We start from the raw sequence: 20,139 nt of genomic DNA, 5'->3' as shown, positions 1-20,139 counted from the left end.
ATGGCTGACTTTTTTTAAAATCCTCGCCTTGTACAGTGGGGCCGTCAGATGCAAGTTTAATTCCTTCCATGACCAGGCTTGGTACTCGAAACGCTCGGATTGCAAATCTTTTACCATTGAAATGACCATTCCAGACCCCTCCAAAAAATTAAAATCAAACACTTTTGTAATGTGTTTTTTTTTAAGCTAAACATTGCACTATAATATTGTACATTAAAATAAAAAAAACATACAGTAGTAAAATAGTTAAATCGAATGTAAATAAACAGTTAGCGTATGGTAATTAGCTTGTTGCGCGACTTGGCCACTGGGGGCAGTATAATACAGTCATGAAGGGGGAAAAAAACAAGACTTTCACAACTACTGCTTTGTGAGTGACATAGCACCTGTAAACTGCAGCAATATTAGTCGTTTTTCGCAGCGGATCATGAACGTCGTTGCTTATCTGTAGCTTCATTACATCTAGCAAGCCATCAAAGAGTAACATGAACAACATGGTTGCCCTGTGCCCGCGCCCCCACGTCAATGCTGTATCCATCTACCTCTCACTCTTCTCCTGTCTTATTACCGCCGCTCCCAGTAATTGTCTTTCGCTCTCTCCTCGTTTTTTTCTCCTCCTCTCTCCAACTGTACCTCTTGCAGTATTTGTCTACCTCTCTCCTACACCTACTCCTACCTCTCCCTCGCTCCACTTTTTGCCTTTCTCTCTCTCTCCATGGCATTCACAGTGCCTCTCGCCCATCCGGGAGGAGGGCCGAAGCCATCCTGCCGGTGCTGCTGCTGCTGGAGGAGGAGGAGGAAGAGGAAAGGGGGGGTGGTGGAGGTGGTGGGAGGAGGCTGACGGGCCAACGAGCTCCCTCTTCAGAGCCTTGCAGCAGCAGGAAGGATGGAGGCAGAGGAAGAAGGACATTTCTAAGCCTCCCAGTCAGTCGCTTGGCACCAATCTGGCAATTCTGAAGAGAAGGATGCGAGTGGAAATGATCCGGGCCGCCCGTTTGCTGCAGGTAGACACCTTTTTATTCGTATGATGACGACGAGGATGAGGATGATAACACCTTATGAATGGGATGCGGAAAGGGCATGGACGGAGGGGGAAGGGGAGGGGGAGGGGTTGCATAACGAGACGAGGTCGCTATTAATGCTGGCGACGTGGACGCGTGTGTCTTAGTTCCGTGACGTGACGAGTGCTCCGTGGGGGAAGAGGAGGAGGAGGAGTAAGAGGGCCGGTTGGGGGGCGTTGTGAAGGAAAATGTTGCCGGCTATGCAAGCAGGCCCGCGGCCTCCGTCAATTCTTTCCCTGCGTGCGCTGCTTCTTTCTACATGCAGCGCAAATAATCATCGTAACTATGATTATTAATATTAGAGTAGTATAACGCAGGTCACCTTCATCTCCATGACAACAGCCTATTCCTGTATAAGTACCCCCCCCTCCCCCCACGCCCCCCCTTTCCACCTCAAATAGTTGAGCCGGTTTTGTAACATGAGTTCCATGCTGCAGCTTGTTTTAAATAGAAACACAATAGATCATTATTGATTTTTTTGAATTCTGCAGAAATCATACATATAAATTATAAATAATGATACGATACACAAGGGGTGTGCAACTTAGGGTCCGGGGGCCACATTCTGCACATTCTTCCGCATAGGTGTGAATGTGAGTGGTTGTTCGTCTATATGTGCCCTGTGATTGGCTGGCAACCGGTCCAGGGTGTACCCTGCTTCTCATGCCCAAAGTCAGCTGGGATAGGCCAATCACAGGACACGGACTGTATACACGAACCACCATTCACGGAAGGACAATTTAGTCTTCAATGGAAGAATTTTTGGGAAAGTGGGAGGAGACAGAGAGAGAGAACGGTTTAAACTCGGTTTAAACTTGCTACAAAGTTGGTGTACACCGAGCCTGTTGTGTGTCAAATTTGACCCACTTCTACGAAACTGGATTTTTCATTTACCAGCGTGTTTTAAATGAAGGAAAATTGTGGTAATAGCGGGAATTTTGAAAGTGCGAAACTGTACATGCCATAAGTGTGTGTATTTTTATGGAACAGTTCTAACTGTGCAAGAGAGCGCTTGAAACGGTCCCAAGAACTGTCTGTGTTGCCACCACATTTGCACAGGTTTCCGCGGAAGAAAATCCACCTTATTCTTAGTATTCAACATACTATGTGTGCATGGATAATGAATGAGTGAAAACGAGGCAATGTCACGTCACATCACCACTCAAGTCAGTGAGCCACCTCCCGACCATATGTTTTACATTAGATGCCCCCCCCCCCCCCCCCCCCCACCCCCCAAGGCTTTTAATGTGAGACATATGGTCGAAACAATCGCATGGAGTACTGGGCATGTGAATCTCATTTCATTTCAAAAAGTGATCCCGGAATAAAAGCTGTAATTGGTGTTATAATAAGGCTCCATCAGCCATTGTGCCATACACCTGCGTAAACAATCCCATTTTCTGTTTGCTAAAGCCCAATCCCCAAACAAAGGTCCCTTAGCAACGGCCGCCAGACGCTCCATCGGGCTTTAGGATTTTTGTATGACACCGCACGATGACGGCCATTGTCGTGGCCCACCATCAATATATAGAAATGCTGTGGGAGCTCTGGTTTATGCAGCAAAAAATGTATGCTAACGTTGCCCTGCTCACTTTCTAGGTGTTCATTTAAAAGTATTATACATAATGACTTGTAGTTCTAGGACACGTGGAAGTTTTGCTTTAGCGTCCAATGCTACCATTTAGCCCCCATTTAGTTTGAGACCTGAAGGCTAATGTATTTAGCCAAACATTACTCATTTATTCCCACTTATTCATACAAATGTATTCATTTAAATTCATTGTTATTCATCATGTTCGATGCTACTAGTTAGCCTCCGGCGAGCTAGAGGCCTGTACGCAGGTATCTTTAATTCAACGTCGCTCATTTATTATACCCATTTATGGAAAATGATAACATTCCTTTGGCCAAAAAGCATTTACAGTTAACTGGCTATTCTAAGTTGTTTGTTGGAAGTTGTTTACACATATGTTCAACAGAATTAGCATAAGACGAGAAGAGCAGAGCCGTCACACCTGTATATATTTTCACTGACACCAGTATTACCTCCTTTTTAAGCTGCTACAGCTAATACGCTAGGCTGAACAGTATGAGGCTATTATATTAGCTCTTTGGAGTCATTTTAGTGTCACCATTCTAAATACACAGTAAGTGTAATATTGGTTCTTCATTTAGGTTATATAACTCAAAAATGTAAAAAGTTGCCAACATGTACCAATCTTCTCTTGAGCGTCCAATGCTACCAGTTAGCTTCCATTTAGCTAGAGGCCCGTAGGTGCTAATGTGTAATGCTAAGGTCGACACTGTCTTTTGAACATACGAAGTACTAACGCAGGTAGCAGCATCACATTTCGTGTGATTAAAAAAATTAAATGAAGCACACATTTTTCTGCTGATGAAATAGCATTTTCTCCCCTATTCAACATAATGAGACTCATGTTATCCAATGCTGTGGCCCGTTCGAGAACATTCCTGCTATATTGTGGTCACATGATAGACAGAGCTGTGCGTTGCCATGGATACCAGCGCTGTTCAAGCTCAAAATATTCCCCTGTGAATGCAGTTCACAAGGGCTTCAACACGGCCGTTTGTTCCACCGGTAAATACACCGATGGGGTCTAAAAGCTCAAGAGGGAGGGGACAATAAAAATGTCACGTGAAGGTCAAATCAGGAGTGCAAATTTCATTTTTCTACAAATCCTAAGATGTGACAAAAGTACTTGCACTCTGTACTTAAGTAGCAGTACAGAATTGTATTTTATTATTTTTTTTTTTTAAAGGCGCAAACTCTGGAATGTACCGAAGTACAAAAGAGAAAAGTAAAAAGCAATTTTTACTTTTGAATATATACAATACCCGTTTTGACAGCAAAACTCTGCACACCTCTTCTATTAACTTCGAAAAACTAAAAAAACTAAAAAGGCACATAAAGACGTGTAACGGAAAAATGGGATGTTTTTTTGCGGGGGCTAGGACGAATTATCCATCCATCCATGTTCTATACCGCTTTATCCTCTCAATGGCATTCAAATTCATTTATGAAATTGTTTTGATATATAGTGAACCTCCGCTAATAGCAAACATATGGGAGTAATTGATGCTCCCCTAAAATGGTTAAAAATCGATGACTTTTTCAGAAAATAATTTTTGGGTTTCCCCAAAAAATCCGTAAATATGTGATACCGCAAATGGCGAACAGTGAATATGGAGGGATTCACTGTACAGGTAAACGGAGTCACAAGCTTGTTCACGTAATTAATCCACTTAAATACAGTAACAAAGTTTTTGTACTTTTGTCCTGTACTGTCTCACCGCTGGAAATTTGATCGCCACTGATGCCTTCTGCGTTACTTCCGCAGCCTTGAATACATTCAGAACCCCCATGGAGCAGGATGTGGAGAGCCCAGCCATCAGCAGACATTCCAAGATCCGCGAGCCGGCCGGCAAGGACCTGCCCAAACAGCTGGCAGCCATGGACCGGGCCCGGAAGGTCCAGCGCTACGTCCAGAAAGACGGCAAGTGCAACGTCCACCACGGCAACGTGCGCGAGACGTACCGCTACCTGACAGATATCTTCACCACGTTAGTGGACCTCAAGTGGTGCTTCAACCTCTTCATCTTCGTCCTGGTGTACACGGTCACGTGGCTCTTCTTTGGCTTCATGTGGTGGCTCATAGCATACCTGCGGGGGGACCTTGACCACTTAGCGGACAACCTTTGGACTCCGTGTGTCAATAATCTTAATGGGTTCGTATCAGCCTTTTTGTTTTCCATCGAAACAGAAACCACCATCGGTTACGGATACCGAGTCATCACTGACAAGTGCCCGGAAGGGATCCTTCTGCTCCTGATCCAGTCTGTGCTCGGATCTATCGTCAATGCCTTCATGGTGGGCTGCATGTTCGTCAAGATCTCGCAGCCTAAGAAGCGCGCTGAGACGTTGGTGTTTTCCACCAACGCCGTCATCTCCATGAGAGACGGACGCCTGTGCCTGATGTTCCGGGTCGGGGACCTGCGCAACTCGCACATCGTGGAGGCCTCCATCCGGGCCAAGCTGATCAAGTCTAAGCAGACCAAGGAGGGTGAGTTCATCCCCCTGAACCAGACGGACATAAACGTAGGCTACGACACGGGCGACGACAGGCTCTTCCTCGTGTCGCCGCTCATCATCTGCCACGAGATCAACCAGAACAGTCCATTCTGGGAGATCTCACCGGCCCATCTGGCCAAGGAGGAGCTGGAAATAGTCGTCATTCTGGAGGGCATGGTCGAGGCCACGGGTAAGTCGCCTCGCACGAGGGGTGTAGAGATTTTTGTGTACTCTATTTATGCACTAACACCGGACTATGGACTTGCAGATAAGGACGGTCAGAAGCGGCCGTACAGACCACAAGACACACAGACATGAACTGAGAGACAGACTGACTGATAGGGACGTGCAGACAGAGGTGGGTGACTGACAGACTGCTTGACCAATCAGAACAAGAGGACGGACGGATGGATGGATGGACGGACCGACGGACAAAAACGGGTTGATGAATGGATGGACTGATGGAACAATACGAACAGGCGGATCGACAGACAGACGGATCAACAGGTAAGAACAGTTGGGCAGTGAGACGGACAGACTGACAGAGATGGATGGACAGACAGATAAAAACAGTTGGGCAGACTGACTGACAGATTGGAACAGGTGGACGCGCAGCTGGATGAACGAACGGATAGATAACGATGGATGGACAGATCTACAGATAAGAACAGATGTTGAATGAGAGACAAGCACAGGTGGACGGACCGAACGATAGCGAGGGACGAACTGACAGAATGACAGGCGAATGGACGGACTAACTTATGGATAGACAAACTGACGAACTAAAACAGGTGCACAGACAGACGGGCTGACAGATGGTGACCGACGGATAGCGAAGGACTGACTGACTGATCGATACGATCGGGTGGAAAGACGGACGAAGTGTACAGTGTACAGTCACTGCCGATCCTTCCCCTGTCCTCAGGCATGACGTGCCAGGCACGGAGTTCGTACGTGAGCAGCGAGATCAAGTGGGGCTACCGCTTCACGCCCGTGCTCACGCTGGAGGACGGCTTCTACGAGGTGGACTACAACAGCTTCCACGACATCTACGAGACCAACACGCCGGCTTGCAGCGCCCGCCAGCTGGCTGACATGAACGGTCGCGCCCGCCTGCCCCTCACTTGGTCCATGGCCAGCAAGCTGAGCCAGCAGGGCCTGGCGCCCGAGGCCGAGCGCCAGGACCCGCGGACTCAGCGCAACGGAGACGTCGCCAACGCCGAGACCGAGTCCAATGTGTAGCTACTGCTCCACACGCACAGTCCAGTATTTGACCAGTAGTAATCGGAAAGAAAAACAACAACAACAACAACAAAAAACTAGATGCCGTGTTCAGGTCCCACTGTCCACGAGATCGCTCTTATTTTTTCTATTACAATATTCCTATAGGGATGTTTGCATATTAATTATTTTTGTACATAATGTGAGATGCTTTGGATTCCTCGTTTTTGGGTTTGCCGTGTGAATATTTGACAGATGTTTGATACTAACGCACTGGTTTAGTTTGGGCCTGTACATAATCTACGCCTTATTTACTGTCGACTATCAAGCTTTTATTTTCACAGATGTACACCAACCGGCCACAACATTAGGTACACCTGCACAATCTGATGACTTCGGATGAAAGAGTATTGAAAAAAAAAAAATCCAAGTATACCTAATATACATTTCCATTTTTTTATTGAATAGTTTATTTACTTTATTTATATTGAATATATTTTTTTATGATTAATCTTACCTTTCGTCAAGGGTTAGTTAGGTTCTACTACATTGATGGTAATGAAAGTGTTACCTTTGTTCTATAAAGGGCTAACTATATGTTTATTATTATTACAATAGCGTGCCAGTATGCTGAGAGCATCACCAATATAAATAAATATATAACATTCTTGAAAAATAAAAAGCACATTTAATAAGAGTATATAATATATCCTACTATATATACAATTTAGAAAGAACACTATTTATGTATACTGTACTGTATATTTCATGTACATAACGTGCAATACGCTTTATATATTTAAAAAATACAACGATAAAATATTTAAAAATAATTAAATATAGAAAGAAATTGTATAATGTCGATTTTTATTTATTTATTTTGGGGTTAGCTTTATTTAGCTACATTAGAAGGATAAATATTAGAAAGTCCTCAATGATAATTAACCTATAATGCACAAAATAACCCAGCAGATATCCTCAAATCCCCCAAAATTCTGATTTCTAAAACGCAATCGGGTTCCAATAACCAACTAAAACTAAAAATAGTTGCTGTTGAGCGGAATCTCCACATTCCCAAAACCACCATTTCTCCAAAAAAATGAAAAGAACATTTAAAAAACTGCCTTATTTTCAAAGATCTTGAGCTTTTTAATATTTTAGATTCATCAATAATTTGTAAAAATAACAGACCCATGTTGGGACTGACTAATAGTATTAATTTGTGAAAAAATATAAACTGACCATATTTGGTCAAAGGCTTCCACCTGATTTGTTGTGACTGTAAAGTTATCAATTGTGACTTAATTTCTCATATTGGATCCAATTAAGACTGTGCTGGTGTGCCTAATGACGTGTCCCATGAGTGTTTTAGCATGTACAAACATGAATTAATCCTGTATGGTGTGTTTTATTTCTTGTGTCCGGCGGTAGAGGAGACGCACACGCAATCTCCACTTTGGAAAACCAATGACAAGCTCGTACTTTTAAGCCCCCCCCCCCCACCCTTCTCTCTCTGCGCCCCTCCCACCAGCTGCTTGCGGAACGTTCCACATACTCGACACTTCCTGCGGAAAGCCATGACTTTGACCTGCCCTTTCAAAAAAAAAAAACAATAAAAATAAAGCTTCTTCACACTTTTTTGCACATCAGAGAAGAGAGCTCGTCGCTGTTGCAGTTAAAACCCCAAACCCTTAAACCTCTCGAAAAAAAAACCAAACAAAAACTCACGCTTCACCTAACAGTATGATAATAACTAATAATAAATACTCTGTTACTTGCATATGTGTTTTGTGAAGCTGTGTTATTGTGTATTGAAGAAACCACACCCGGGATCCATGTTTAAAGGTCCTTTTTCTTTGTTTAATTACATTTTTTAAAAAAAATCTATTTTACAGCATTTTCATTCGCGTCAATTCTAATACTGCAGTGTTTAATGCCAATGTAAATACACGCACAGTACAGTCAAGTCAAGTTTAAATAGTATTACATGTGTTAAATGCCATGACATTTTTGCAGTCAACTCTCAATGGGTACACTGACTGACCTTACAAAAAAAAGATCTGCCTTTACAAAGATACATTTACCCGAACGTCTATTGTAGTGTTGTTTGTCTACTTATTCATCAAAAGACACCTCAAAATAGGATAAACAACATACTTGTAAAGGCAGATAGCACGCCGGCGACCCTACTGAGGATAAGCGGTTCAGAAAATGGATGAAAATTTATCGTCTTTTCAGAAATCAGTCGTTCTCAAACTGGTTCCCTCTAGTGGTATGCAAAACAGTATAAGAGAAAATTAAGTACTGTTTTTTTCCCATTTCCCTATATTTAGGCCATCAAATTGCGCATAATGTTACAGTGAATTACAATAATATTAAAAATACTTTTGAGGACTAAAATTACTACCCTACTGTATTTTAATATTGGTCATAATGATGGTCCTTGGAGAGTATAGTTTTAGGTAGTACTTGGTGTAAAAAGTCTGAGAACTACTGTTGTAAATGAGACAATAAACGCTATGATAAACATGTTAAATTCATCTTTTAAAATTCTGCCTTTAAAAAGTATGTTGAAAGGCTATGATGAACGTTTATCATCGCCTTTCTTGTCTTATTTAGCAAAAGAAACAAAAAGTATGTTCTTTTTTTTATTATTTGTTTCTTTTATTAAATAAGGGGGGCTGGGGAATACTACAATAACCACATTGGTCATTTCATGTTTGAAAAATCAGCTTTTTTAAAAATCTATTTATTTATTTTTTAAAATATAAATACTTTTTGTATGTGGGTTGTCCTATTTTTTTTTTGCTAAATATACCAACAAACAATATATTAAACATAGAGAAAAAGTAAATTAATCTTTAAAAAATTCTACCATTCAAAATGGAATACTGGACTTATTGAGCAAATGAAACAAAATATGGAATCATGCACATACTTTTTAGTCTCTTTTGCTAAATAAGGTAACAAGCACTACAGTATCATAAACAAACATTGGTCAACGCAAGTTTTAAAAAAAAAAACTGCCATAAAAAAAATTTGAAACATGCTTTTTAAAGGCACAATTTTCAAATTTAACAATATGTTTAATTTAATTGTTTGTAGCCTTCTTTAGCAAAATAGACACCAAAGTATGTTTTTTTTTTTTTAAACAGATTTTCTGAAACATTTGAACACTGTGTTCATTGTAATGACACCTTTTTAGCAAATGGATTTTTAAAATGAATTAACACTACTTTTTTTTATACAGCTCTTGTATTGGATCGTTCCCTGCAAAGATGTACGTAATAATGTGGCCCTTTGTAAAGATACCTCCCCCCCTCCCAAAACAAATAAAAATTACAAAATTTAAATGCAGCTCAAAGTTAAATAAGTGAAAAAATATAATCAATTAAAAAAAAAAAAAATGGCAGCGTTAGCGCAATCCCGCGTTCAAGTGTGTGCAGTTTAGAGTGAGGCTACAGCACGTGTAGTGGAGTTAATCATTAAACCCTAAAAGGCTAATAAACTGTAATGTGAGGACATTTCCAAGCGGGAGTGTAATGTTTGGACTCCATTACCCAGCAAACACCTGTGGCGCGAGAGGCTCGGGGAGCAGGTCGGGGTCGGCGTTGTCGGCGGCGGCCACGGCAGGCCGGCTCACGTTCAGCGGGTGTTTCTCCAGGGCGTCCTGCACCTCCCGCCGCACGCTGTCGGGCCAGGACAGCAGCTCGGCCCGAAGCCTGCGGGCCGCCTCCGTCAGCGTCTCCTGGCGCCTGCTCAGGCCCGACAGGAGGTCCAGGTTACGCTGGAGCTGGGCCAGCGCGGGGTTGGGGGCCGGGGGGTCCGGCTGGGAGTCCTGGGCGGAGGGGCGGTTCCGGTCGGAGTGCGGCGAGGCGTGGCCCGACATGTAGGACTGGAACTCCTCCGGAGTGAGGTTGAGGGACTGGGCGTCCAGCTTCTCGATAAAGGCCGCCGCGCAGCACTGGACAAAAACAACAAGGCGCACGTTTACGCTTTGGGACACTTGGGAGAACCTGATCTCAGTACGCCATCTTTGTGGAGCTTGTTCCATGATGTCTGCCGTCTTTGTAGATTATTTTTTTTTTTTACATTGTGTCCCCAATGTTTGTTTGTTTGTTTTTTACATCATATACACGTTTGTGGATTTTTTTTTTTACACCATATCTGACATGTTTGAGGATTTTTTTGCATCATGTCCATCAAACTTTTTTTTTTTTTTTTTTTTTACAGTGTCCCCAGTGTCTGTGGATTATTTTTTGTTTACAGTTTTTTTACTTCATTCCCACCATGTCTGAGGAATTCTTTTTACATTATGTCCATGACGTTTGTGGATTTTGTTTATTTATTACATCATGTCCGCTGTGTTTCTGGAGTTTGTTGCATCATGTTCATGGAATTCTTTTATTATTATTTATTTTTTTACATCAAGTCAGCCATGTTTTTTTAGTTTTTTTTTTTTAACATAATTTCCACCATGTTTGTGGATTTTTCTTTTTACAGTATGCGGAGTGTGTTGCAGCATGGTTGCCATATATGTAGAGCGTGTTGCAACCTATCCACCATGTTGATGGCGTGAATACTCAATAAGCATTTTAACTATTAAGAAAAGTGCAAAACAAATTCGATTGAATATTACATCATGTCAGCCATATTTGTGGAGTGTGTTGCAACCTGTCCACCATGTTTGTGGAGCGTCTAAACAGTTTCTAATTGTGTTAATTGCAGGCTCTTTCATTTGCTCCACTCGCCAACTTGTCAGCTGTCGTCTGCTCTGTCTCTAGGCAACAGACTGTGGCGCAACAGTAGATCAGAAGGTTGCATGTTCAAATCACATCACGTTCATTACCTGATTTTTTTGGGCTTGTTTATTTACGTATGTGAAACCAGGGTTTTATGGGGGCCCCTTATAGTGAATTTTTTTTTTTCCAAACCCCCCCGCCTCATAATCCTAACATCAATTAAAATTGTATCACTCGCTTCAAATGACAATTTTTAGCTTACAGCTCATGACTAGAAAAACTCGTGAAGTTGCGGCCCTCGTAACGCGCTGTTGTTCTGTTGTGCAATTCATTCAAAGCAGTACGGAAGGAAAGCCGACCAGGTTAGTGAAGTAGTATCCGTCTTCGCCGGTCATCAGCCTGCTGGGGTTGCAGAAGCGTGTGATGTACTGCATGTTGGACTGCAGTCTCGGCGGGTTGGCCTTGAGGACGATGTAGATGAGCGCGGGCAGGAAGTCGTCGGCCGACGCCGGCTCGCTCTTGGTGCTGCCGATGGCGGCGAAGATGTGCTTGCTGCAGCGCGTCACGCACGCAAGCTTGTCCCGGGGAACCTTCTTTGAGTCCATCTCGATGATGTCTGGATCGGTGGTTAGAAATACGTGGTTGCAGACCATCGTAATAGAAAGTATAGCAGGCGTTTAAAAAAAACAGGTATTACAGATGAGGCCCTTATTGGAGGAAATACGGACAGCAGATTTCGAATAAGACTAAGGGGAAGTTACCCGTGATGGCTTTGACCACGTTCTCTGAGGCTTCAGGAATCTCCTCATCCATGGGCACACAAAGCATGTGGATGTTCACCCAGTGGAGAGCTCTGCGAGCCAAACAATAAACAAGCATTGAGGCAACATAAGCAAAAACCCAACACGCGGGACACCCACCTGATCCTGTTCTGCATGGCCAAGTCCTTCTTCTCGTCGTCGGTGGTCTCTGGGCAGAAGACGCTTTTGTACAGACGAGTCATGATGTACTTCTCCACCTGGTCCATCACCTGCTCCACTGCCTCGGAGGAACCTGCACGAACGTAACAGTCGCCGCGTTCGTCCTATTGCTGCTGTCCGGAATGAGAAGATGTCTTCTCCGCCCCACCTTTGAAGTGCCCCATCAAGCGCTCCGCCAGGCCCTGATAGAAGTCCTGAACGCACTCCGACACTTCTTCTGCGCTCAGTTCCTGAAACAAATCAACATAAGATGAGCGTATCGCATATATTTGTGGAATGGGTTGCAACATGTCCACCACGTTTGTGGAATGTGTTATAGTGCGTCAACCATGTTTATGGAATGTGTTTGCAGCATGTCAGACATGTTAGTTGACACACCCCAATTCCACATGCAGGCCTATTATCAATGACTCATTGCGCGGTGGTCACCTTCTTGCCGGACACGCTGAGCAGGAAGCTGCGGCACTGCTTGTGGATCTCCCGGCCGGGCCGCTGCAGGTTCTTCAGGAACTCCATGAAGTCCTTGGACACCTGGTCCGAGTCGAAGCTGGCATGGCGGCCCGTGGAGGGGCTGCTCGTCTTCACCTCCGGTGAGTCTGGTGAGGGATGAAAAAAAAAAAAAAAAAGTCAAGAAACATTTCCCGTCCTGGTTTGAGACTTAGATTCCGATTGCTCCATTATCTGTGGACGAAGCGTGTGGACTTTGCCTTCTTGCTATCTCCTTGTCACTATAGAACATTTCACCATGATGTCACACGGACTTCCGGGTGGCAAAATACCCTGTGGCCTATTGTTTCCAATTAATTACCTCATCAATTATTGATGAATTAAGCAATTCCCGCTTCATCCGATTTAAAGTTTTCCCTTGCATTTTGTCCCAGTTCGTTCCACCCGCACCTTTCTTGGAAGCGGTGCGCGACGACGGGCTGAAGAACTTCTTGACGGTCGTCACTTTGCGCGTCTTCTCGTTGGTTTTCTTCTCCTCGAACTTGGAAAAGGCTCCGAGCGAGGACTGGGACGGGTGCGACGGCGGCGGCGTGGCCTGCGCCTGGGCTGGCGCGCCGTGACTGCTGGCGTACGCGGCCGCCTCCTCCTCACGCTGCAACCTCGGAGAGGGACAGAGCGCAACTTACGTCACTAACGACCGAATTTCCACAGACATAATGCAGAAAAAATTCACACCTCACCTTAAATTAACGAAAGGGAAAGTAAAAAAATATATAAAAATGACATCATACCACTAGTTGACTGTATTTAACTTCAACTCGTGTAGCGTGACCAAAGTGACACAGTTTAACATCATTATTAAATAGACATAATAACTAATACAAATTATATATTGTAATATATAATGCAAATTTTAAATTAAAAAAAATACTCAGTAAAAACTACTACAGATAAAAGATCACTACATACTGCTGTAATAATATACAATAATAATTACTAAGTACTGTTCTCCAAATTACTTTTTTGAAAAATTAATAATGTCACAATAGAAACAATATATTAAATATAATATAATTAATATAACATAACAATCCACCATTTTTTTTTAAATATAATAATATGAAGAAAATACATACACAATCCACAAATATTTGTTTTGCATTTCAAAAAATATAATATATAATAAATGTATCATATGATTATTAATAATAGCAGTCCACATATATAAAAAAAAAATTGAAATACATTTTTATGTATTTCAACTAAAGGCTTCTGCTCTCCCGAACGCCTTACCTCTAATAAATATTCTCTAGTTTAGTAACTTCCACTATCGTTGTCATATGGTAAAAAGTAATCTTTTTTTTTTTTTAACTAGCGGCACCTAAAGGATTGGAGGTGCAGTACAGTTACTTTGAGGAAATGGTGTATATATATATATATATATATATATATATGTTTTTTTAATTTTTTTTTTTTTTTTTTTTTACAATAAGTCCTACTTTTCGGCCAAGGCCCAGTCGTCCTGGATCTGCTTCTGGCGCACCCGTTGGTACTCCTCCCTCCAACACTTGGAGCATAGTCCTTGCCAGGCGGCATTACCATAGTAGCCGCATCCCTTTTTGCACAGCAGCTCCGACTGGTCCACGTGGATGCCGCGACGCTCTGTCTTCTGACTCATACTGTAAAAATAAATAAATAAATAAATAAATATATGTTGTTGTTTTTTTTTTTGTTTTTTTGTGTGTGTGAAAAAGTATAATTCTGCGAGCACACAAAAGGGCAGGGGCGGGGGAACTACGTAAACCCGACGTGATTTGAAAACGCAACCTTCTGATCTGCAGTTAGATGCGCTATTGACAGACCCACAGACTCCAAGTAACATTGATGTCCCATCACAAAAAAAATAAAAATGTAATATTGTACTGTAACTGCATATAGACGGCGGCAAAGGACTAGTTTTGTCTAAATGAAGCTCCTCAACTCAATTTAACAGTTCCATGACACCACATGCACACCACATGCAATACCATCACTGATTTGGCCTGAATATAAAAACAGCGGTGAAGCACTGTACTATTGTACTGTATTTAGTGTGTATTTATACATTATATTTCTATGTATATATGGAATAGGGAGATTTATACATTTCCCAAACAGATGCTCTACTAAACGACAAGAGTCCCCATTTTCCTGGTATTTGACGATTGCTACAATATGCAGTGGTGATTGTGTTATATTGACCTCCATGCATTTCTAACTTGGGCATCGAAGCATCTGTAAACATGTTTACGTTGCAATTACACGTTTACTGACATGTTGCTTACGTCAGCGGCACGCTGCGGCTAAACCGGAGTACCGGAGGACGACCAGGAGGACGGCAAGCCGTGCACTTTAACGACATTCTTGACCCCCAAAAAATCGACTGTGTTAATTCGTCACCTGTTATGTTTTGAAGGCCAAATGCAGATGATGTTCTCTTCTTTATGCTCCGATTGCGGCCAACTTTGCGGGACACGACGACGAGCTTCTTGGAGACTCTTCTTCGAGATATTGCGGCAAATTTAAAAGACGATCCTCGGAAATGGATTGCGTACTCCTATGAATGCGGAATATAGCGAGCTATGCCCCATTGTACTTATTTTATTGGGTCCATGAGCTATCAGACCTCAGGGAGGGAATTGGGGCGTGACGTCACGAGGTACCGGAATACCAGGATGTTGTGATCAGGAGGTCACGTGATTGGCGGAATCGCCGAGTGACTTTCGTTTTGTTTTTTTCTTCTTCTGAAACGCAAAGCTCTCATGTAGTTTTACGAAGGAAATATACAGGATTGTGCCACGAATAGAAAGTGCTAATGCTAAGAAAATAACGCATCTTTTTGTTTTAAGTCGTCATTGCATTTCGACTGTAATCTTGTAATATTACGGAGATTTTTTTTCCCCCAGAAAATACCACGAATCTACGATCTATACATAAATACTTTTGTTCTCGAGAAAATGCTACTTTATTCCCGTTTTCCTTATTTCTTTCCCCTAAAATGGCAGCTTCGGTATACGCATGCGCAGTAATGATTGATAGTGGAGGACCAGATCACGTGATTCGTGAGTAGTTGTCTTTTTTGCAAAGTTCTTGTGTATTTTTAAGAAGAAAAATGTCGTATTATGCTACGCCTGTGTACGCCTTTATCACTCGAAAATACTGCCTTTAACTACTTTACTATCATATTATTGCGACGTTTTTAAATATGACTTTATTCTCGTAAATCTACGACTTTTTTCTCCCCCAAATCCGATTGTTGCACATGCGCAGTATTGATTTACAGTCAATGTATTCCTGTTGTAGTGGGGTAGGTCAAGGTAGACTTTTTATTTATTTGTATTTTTATTTTTGTTGTTGAACATCGATGATTGGATTTAGATGGCAAATTTGACACACAGTTGATTGCATTACCAAACGTTGTGCAAATAACACCCGTTACTGGTTGTGCTCTGATCTTTTTACAATATATTCATCGTAGTAATAATGGATACAGTTGTGCATCAGTACGATGTAGTTCAGTATTGGTAGAGAAACGTGCATAAAACAGACTGGTAAAGGGAAAAGTACTGATTCAATTTAAGTACATTTTACATTTGCTAGTTTTTTTCTACATGCATCTCCCCCTGCTTTAGAGTGCCTCGGTGTTGGCGGTGAGTGGATGCATGCCACGGGGAATAGCAAGGGCGCGGGGGGTCGATTTTATTGTTATTCTTTTTTTAAGTTCGACTCGAAAGCCATAGCGTGCGGACTGGGGCTTCAGGCTGGTGCGGCTGCTTTAGAGCGCCTCGTTATCGGCTGTGAGCGCACACATAGTCGCGATAGTATTTGATTGACAGTTGACAGTTATGCGGGGCGTGGTTTCAGCACATTCACCATTTGTGAGCGGAGAGTACGACGTGATCTTTCGCGATTTGGAAGCCTCGTTTTACATACTTGGTGATTTTACAGGTTTGTCAACAAAAGCATCTCTGTGATGGGTCAAAGTTACAATACATTATTTTCACTTTGTAGGCTACAGTAACAGAGTATTAGTGCTTGGTTACTTCCCACCGCCGTTTGCCACTGCACTTGTGTGATGTTCCGATGACTGACGTCATTTTGACAGTGAGTAAACACACACAAGGTCAGAAATACTGTGGACTAACACGAGCTTGTTTTCACGCAGGCACACAAGCGGTGAGCGGCCATGATGCTGCTGGGCCCCAGTCTCTGCCTTCCCTCGCAGGCCGCCGTCCAGGAACTCTTCCTGGCGGCCCGCGACGCCAACGTGGTCCCGGACATCTCCCTGGACCCGGTTCTCACCGCCTTCCTGTGCCTGGACTCGTCGGCTGCGCTGCAGCACCAGTACGCCTCGCTGCAGAGGAGCCTGAGCGAGGCGCAGCAAGCGGCGTTCGGCCTGCGCCTCAACCGAGAGCTCGGGGGCGGCAGGGTCACGCGCGGGGGGGTCGGCGTCGTAGCGCTGGCTTTGTCCTTGCTGCTGGACCACGTTGCGCAACAAGTAGATATAACTGCTCATTACTGCTTATATAGGTCATTTTGAAGTCATTTGTATAATTATGGTAAAGACAACAAGCGTGCGATAAACAACAAAGAGTGCCAATATTTTTGAGCATGACTGTATTTTCTATTATATATATTTGTAAAAAAAAAAATCCTTCTTACTATTCTGGCATTTAGCAAATAAAAATAATTTTGCTAATCCTAATTGAACTAAAACAGAAAAAGTGTCATCGGATTTCATGTCAAACATTCAAGAAAAAAAAATCATAATCTGTCTTTTTATAGTCGTCGTTATAGCATGACTTTCAATAAAGTCTATTTTATTCTTTTTTTGTTTTGTTTTTATTCCTCCGTTAGTTTAGAGGCAACAGTTCGGCAGAGGCTATCCAATCGCCTCTGACATGCCCGTCCGGGAAGATTTTTGGCATCGCAGTCTCTTCGAGAATCGGCGGGATTGCACAAAACTACCTGAACCTGATCCCGGGCATCGCCAACGACCAGGACATGATGGCCGAGACCACGGAGATCTACGACAACTGGCTTAAACTGGAAATGCTGGACCATTACCAGAGGATGACCAATAAGAAGAGGATGAGTTCAGTGTCCATGCAGCAGTGGTTGACCGGAGCCGCACTTCATCTCCACATGAGAATCCACCAGGTCAGTAAACATTTTTGGAAATATATTTCCTGTCTTGTGTTTTGCTATTTGGGTTTTTAGGCTTTGATATACAAATTTACTGTATTTTTTTAAAATAGTCATTAATACTTACTGGTTAATAATTAGTGGGTTTTAAATTTTAAATTCAACTACATTTACTGTATGTTGGCTTTTTTAAACTTAAATAACGTTTTTTTTTTATTTTTATGTAGTCATTATTTCTCTATAAAGTTTAATTATTTCCTGTGTTTTAACTTAATGATTACATATCTTTTCATGCAATAATTATGTATTTAGATATTTGGAATATAAATAATTTTATCACACTTTATATTTTTTAAATTATTTTTTAATGCATTAATTATTAGTACAGAAATTAGAAATGTAAATAATGTTACTGTTCTTTAGGTTGTTTTTACCCTCATTGGTTACTTTTCTATATTAATCATTTGTTTATAAATCAGCAATTTTGAATTTTTATTGTAATTTCTTCATCCTGTGTTTTTGTTTTCATTATTTTACTGCACTAACTATTATTAATATTTTTAACTAAAAATACATTAGCATTGTCATTATTCTTGTTGCAGTTTTGTTTTTCCATCTTTATTTGTATTGTATTTTATTTTTTATTCTTACTTTGACCTTTATTGTGAAAAATGTTCAGCTGTCTTTTTTTAAAAAATCTTTTTATTTGACCGGACATCACCATTCTTATTATTTTGGTGACGATGAGGATGATGACAATTATATCAATAATAGTAGCGTTAATGTTTATTTATGTATTTATTATTTATTTGCTTGTAGGGTTTTTTTTTTTTGCTTTAATTTTATTTTATTTATGGGCTGACAATTCCCAACACTTTTTTTTTTTTTTTTACTTAAAACTTTATTTGAACTATTTTTCGATTATTCTTTTTTTTCTCTCTTCAATGATGTAAATGTTTCTGCACGACATGACCCGTGGGGTTCATAGCGCACCTTTGCTTATTGTTTCACCAGGTTCGTCTTCATTCTGTGCCATTTGGTTCAGCGGAGTCTCTTCGTCTGTCCTATAAGACGGCCTTAAACCGTCTGGTGCAGGGTTACGTCGTCTACCTTCACAGGAACATTCGGGAGACCGCACCATCACCGCCGGAGCGTCGCCCGTCCGAGACAGGCCGCACGACCAACTGGACCCGCTCCAGCGAGATGTCCTTTAACATGAGCCAAGCGGATACATCCAATGAGACGACCCGCGGCGGAGCTCGTAAAACAGGTGACTTTGCTTCAAAAGAGGGTCTTCTGGTCATCGAGCCGGGCAGAAACGTGAGTCACGGCGTGCGGCATCACCCCTGCGAGTCTCCGGCCATACAGCAAGCTTTGGTGACGCGAATCATAAACGCGCAGGACCTGGAGCAGAGCAGAAGCTTTTTCCTGTACCCCAAAAAAATCTTCCAACGACTGCTCGCACAGGAGGATGCTTTTGAGCTCACAAATTAAATTGAATGCTTCTGTTGTTATTTTTGTCGCCCCCTCTTATATTTAAACGCAAACTGTGCATAATGTGAGAGTGAATGACAAAAATATTAGACATACTTTTTAACTTTTTTTTTTAAGGAATAAAACCTCGTATTTGATGAACACTTTGGCCCACTACGTTATTCTATTTGTGTCCTACATATTTCCCTGTTTGTTGAGATTGATGCTTTCTTTTTCATCCAATGTCAATGTTAATGTACACATTAAGTTCCCCCTTCATTCTTATTCATATCTTATTTATTTTTTAATAATTTCAGACTGCTGTATCACCTGAATTTTCCATAATCTGGTTTATTTTACATGTTTGTATGTGCTATCTCATTTAATCTTCCATATCCAATGTGATTATTAATATACATGGACATATAACGCTGGTTGCCATGCAGTTAACCAATTTATTTGTCTTTATGTATAGCATACCGTGTCCTATGTGATTGTCCCATGTGTTATTTTGTTTTTATGGGTCTCTATGTAAAAGTGGGATGGAAGACAAAATAAAGTTCAAGTTTTCTTATTTTATTCTAACTAATTGCATATATATTTTGACTTGTGTTTGTATTTCGCGATTTTATATTTCATTTTACAATTTTTGGGGAACCGCAGCGTCGCAAGAACGATTGCCTATAGGTGGCGACAATGCGACAAGGTGGCGACAAGTTTCAGTGGACTTTTATTTTGAAATGCCACATCAGATTTGGATGGGACCTCTTTCGTTCGAGACCTGGGCTGGTGTAGTGTCACCCAGAACTGGACCGGTGTTGCGATAACTCATTAAAAAGATTGAACAGATTTTTTCAGTCAGGGGTAATGACAGCAAAATATGCAGTTTTCAGAGACTTTTACTTTGAAATACAATATCAGATCTTCATCAAACCTCTTTT

General features: G+C 41.8%; 3 protein-coding genes across 13 annotated transcripts; 2 read left to right on the top strand and 1 right to left on the bottom strand.

The window, feature by feature from the left end:
* The first annotated feature begins 36 nt into the window (after positions 1 to 36).
* Positions 37 to 8,196, top strand: kcnj6 (potassium inwardly rectifying channel subfamily J member 6). Of its 5 annotated transcripts, XM_061702026.1 has the most exons (4): positions 37 to 1,004; positions 4,421 to 4,576; positions 4,844 to 5,341; positions 6,077 to 8,196. In XM_061702026.1, the coding sequence occupies exons 2-4, from the start codon at positions 4,444 to 4,446 to the stop codon at positions 6,391 to 6,393; spliced, it is 948 nt and encodes a 315-aa protein (XP_061558010.1). In that variant the 5' UTR covers positions 37 to 1,004; positions 4,421 to 4,443; the 3' UTR covers positions 6,394 to 8,196. The 5 variants fall into 5 exon arrangements, 4 of the variants coding, with proteins under 4 accessions (XP_061558010.1, XP_061558008.1, XP_061558007.1 ...); XR_009770167.1 differs by having other exon boundaries at positions 4,421 to 5,658; positions 6,077 to 6,128; XM_061702024.1 differs by having other exon boundaries at positions 4,421 to 5,143.
* A 14-nt stretch (positions 8,197 to 8,210) lies between these two features.
* rabgef1 (RAB guanine nucleotide exchange factor (GEF) 1) lies at positions 8,211 to 15,312 on the bottom strand. Of its 2 annotated transcripts, XM_061702020.1 has the most exons (9): positions 14,981 to 15,312; positions 14,041 to 14,220; positions 12,992 to 13,200; positions 12,524 to 12,690; positions 12,243 to 12,324; positions 12,035 to 12,167; positions 11,876 to 11,967; positions 11,474 to 11,730; positions 8,211 to 10,336 (listed from the first exon to the last, which is right to left on the bottom strand). In XM_061702020.1, exons 2-9 carry the CDS (start codon positions 14,217 to 14,219, stop codon positions 9,929 to 9,931), a joined length of 1,527 nt encoding a protein of 508 aa, XP_061558004.1. In that variant the 5' UTR covers position 14,220; positions 14,981 to 15,312; the 3' UTR covers positions 8,211 to 9,928. The 2 variants fall into 2 exon arrangements, with proteins under 2 accessions (XP_061558004.1, XP_061558005.1); XM_061702021.1 differs by lacking the exon at positions 14,981 to 15,312 and having other exon boundaries at positions 12,992 to 13,193; positions 14,041 to 14,203.
* Positions 14,875 to 19,744, top strand: LOC133415717 (uncharacterized). Of its 6 annotated transcripts, none has more exons than XM_061702029.1 (5): positions 14,875 to 15,642; positions 16,592 to 16,684; positions 16,746 to 17,078; positions 17,438 to 17,740; positions 18,740 to 19,744. In XM_061702029.1, exons 3-5 carry the CDS (start codon positions 16,767 to 16,769, stop codon positions 19,217 to 19,219), a joined length of 1,095 nt encoding a protein of 364 aa, XP_061558013.1. In that variant the 5' UTR covers positions 14,875 to 15,642; positions 16,592 to 16,684; positions 16,746 to 16,766; the 3' UTR covers positions 19,220 to 19,744. The 6 variants fall into 6 exon arrangements, with proteins under 6 accessions (XP_061558013.1, XP_061558017.1, XP_061558014.1 ...); XM_061702032.1 differs by lacking the exon at positions 14,875 to 15,642 and adding an exon at positions 15,876 to 15,887; XM_061702033.1 differs by lacking the exon at positions 16,592 to 16,684.
* The last annotated feature ends 395 nt before the right edge of the window (positions 19,745 to 20,139 follow it).

The sequence above is a fragment of the Phycodurus eques genome, chromosome 17 (genome assembly GCF_024500275.1).
Source record: "Phycodurus eques isolate BA_2022a chromosome 17, UOR_Pequ_1.1, whole genome shotgun sequence".
Taxonomy (NCBI): Eukaryota; Metazoa; Chordata; class Actinopteri; order Syngnathiformes; family Syngnathidae; genus Phycodurus; species Phycodurus eques.
This window is presented reverse-complemented; position numbering and strand designations above follow the sequence as displayed.

Bases quoted from the DNA above. Each gene is read 5' to 3' on its own strand.
- kcnj6 (XM_061702023.1), top strand. From the start codon at position 4,444: ATGGAGCAGGATGTGGAGAGCCCAGCCATCAGCAGACATTCCAAGATC. The intron at 5,342-6,076 runs GTAAGTCGCCTC...CCCTGTCCTCAG, and splicing joins GGGCATGGTCGAGGCCACGG to GCATGACGTGCCAGGCACGG.
- rabgef1 (XM_061702020.1), bottom strand. From the start codon at position 14,219: ATGAGTCAGAAGACAGAGCGTCGCGGCATCCACGTGGACCAGTCGGAG. The intron at 12,168-12,242 runs GTGGGGCGGAGA...ACGTTCGTGCAG, and splicing joins CTTGATGGGGCACTTCAAAG to GTTCCTCCGAGGCAGTGGAG. The intron at 11,968-12,034 runs GTGGGTGTCCCG...TTTGGCTCGCAG, and splicing joins GCCATGCAGAACAGGATCAG to AGCTCTCCACTGGGTGAACA.
- LOC133415717 (XM_061702033.1), top strand. From the start codon at position 16,767: ATGATGCTGCTGGGCCCCAGTCTCTGCCTTCCCTCGCAGGCCGCCGTC. The intron at 17,079-17,437 runs GTAGATATAACT...TTCCTCCGTTAG, and splicing joins TGGACCACGTTGCGCAACAA to TTTAGAGGCAACAGTTCGGC. The intron at 17,741-18,739 runs GTCAGTAAACAT...TTGTTTCACCAG, and splicing joins TCCACATGAGAATCCACCAG to GTTCGTCTTCATTCTGTGCC.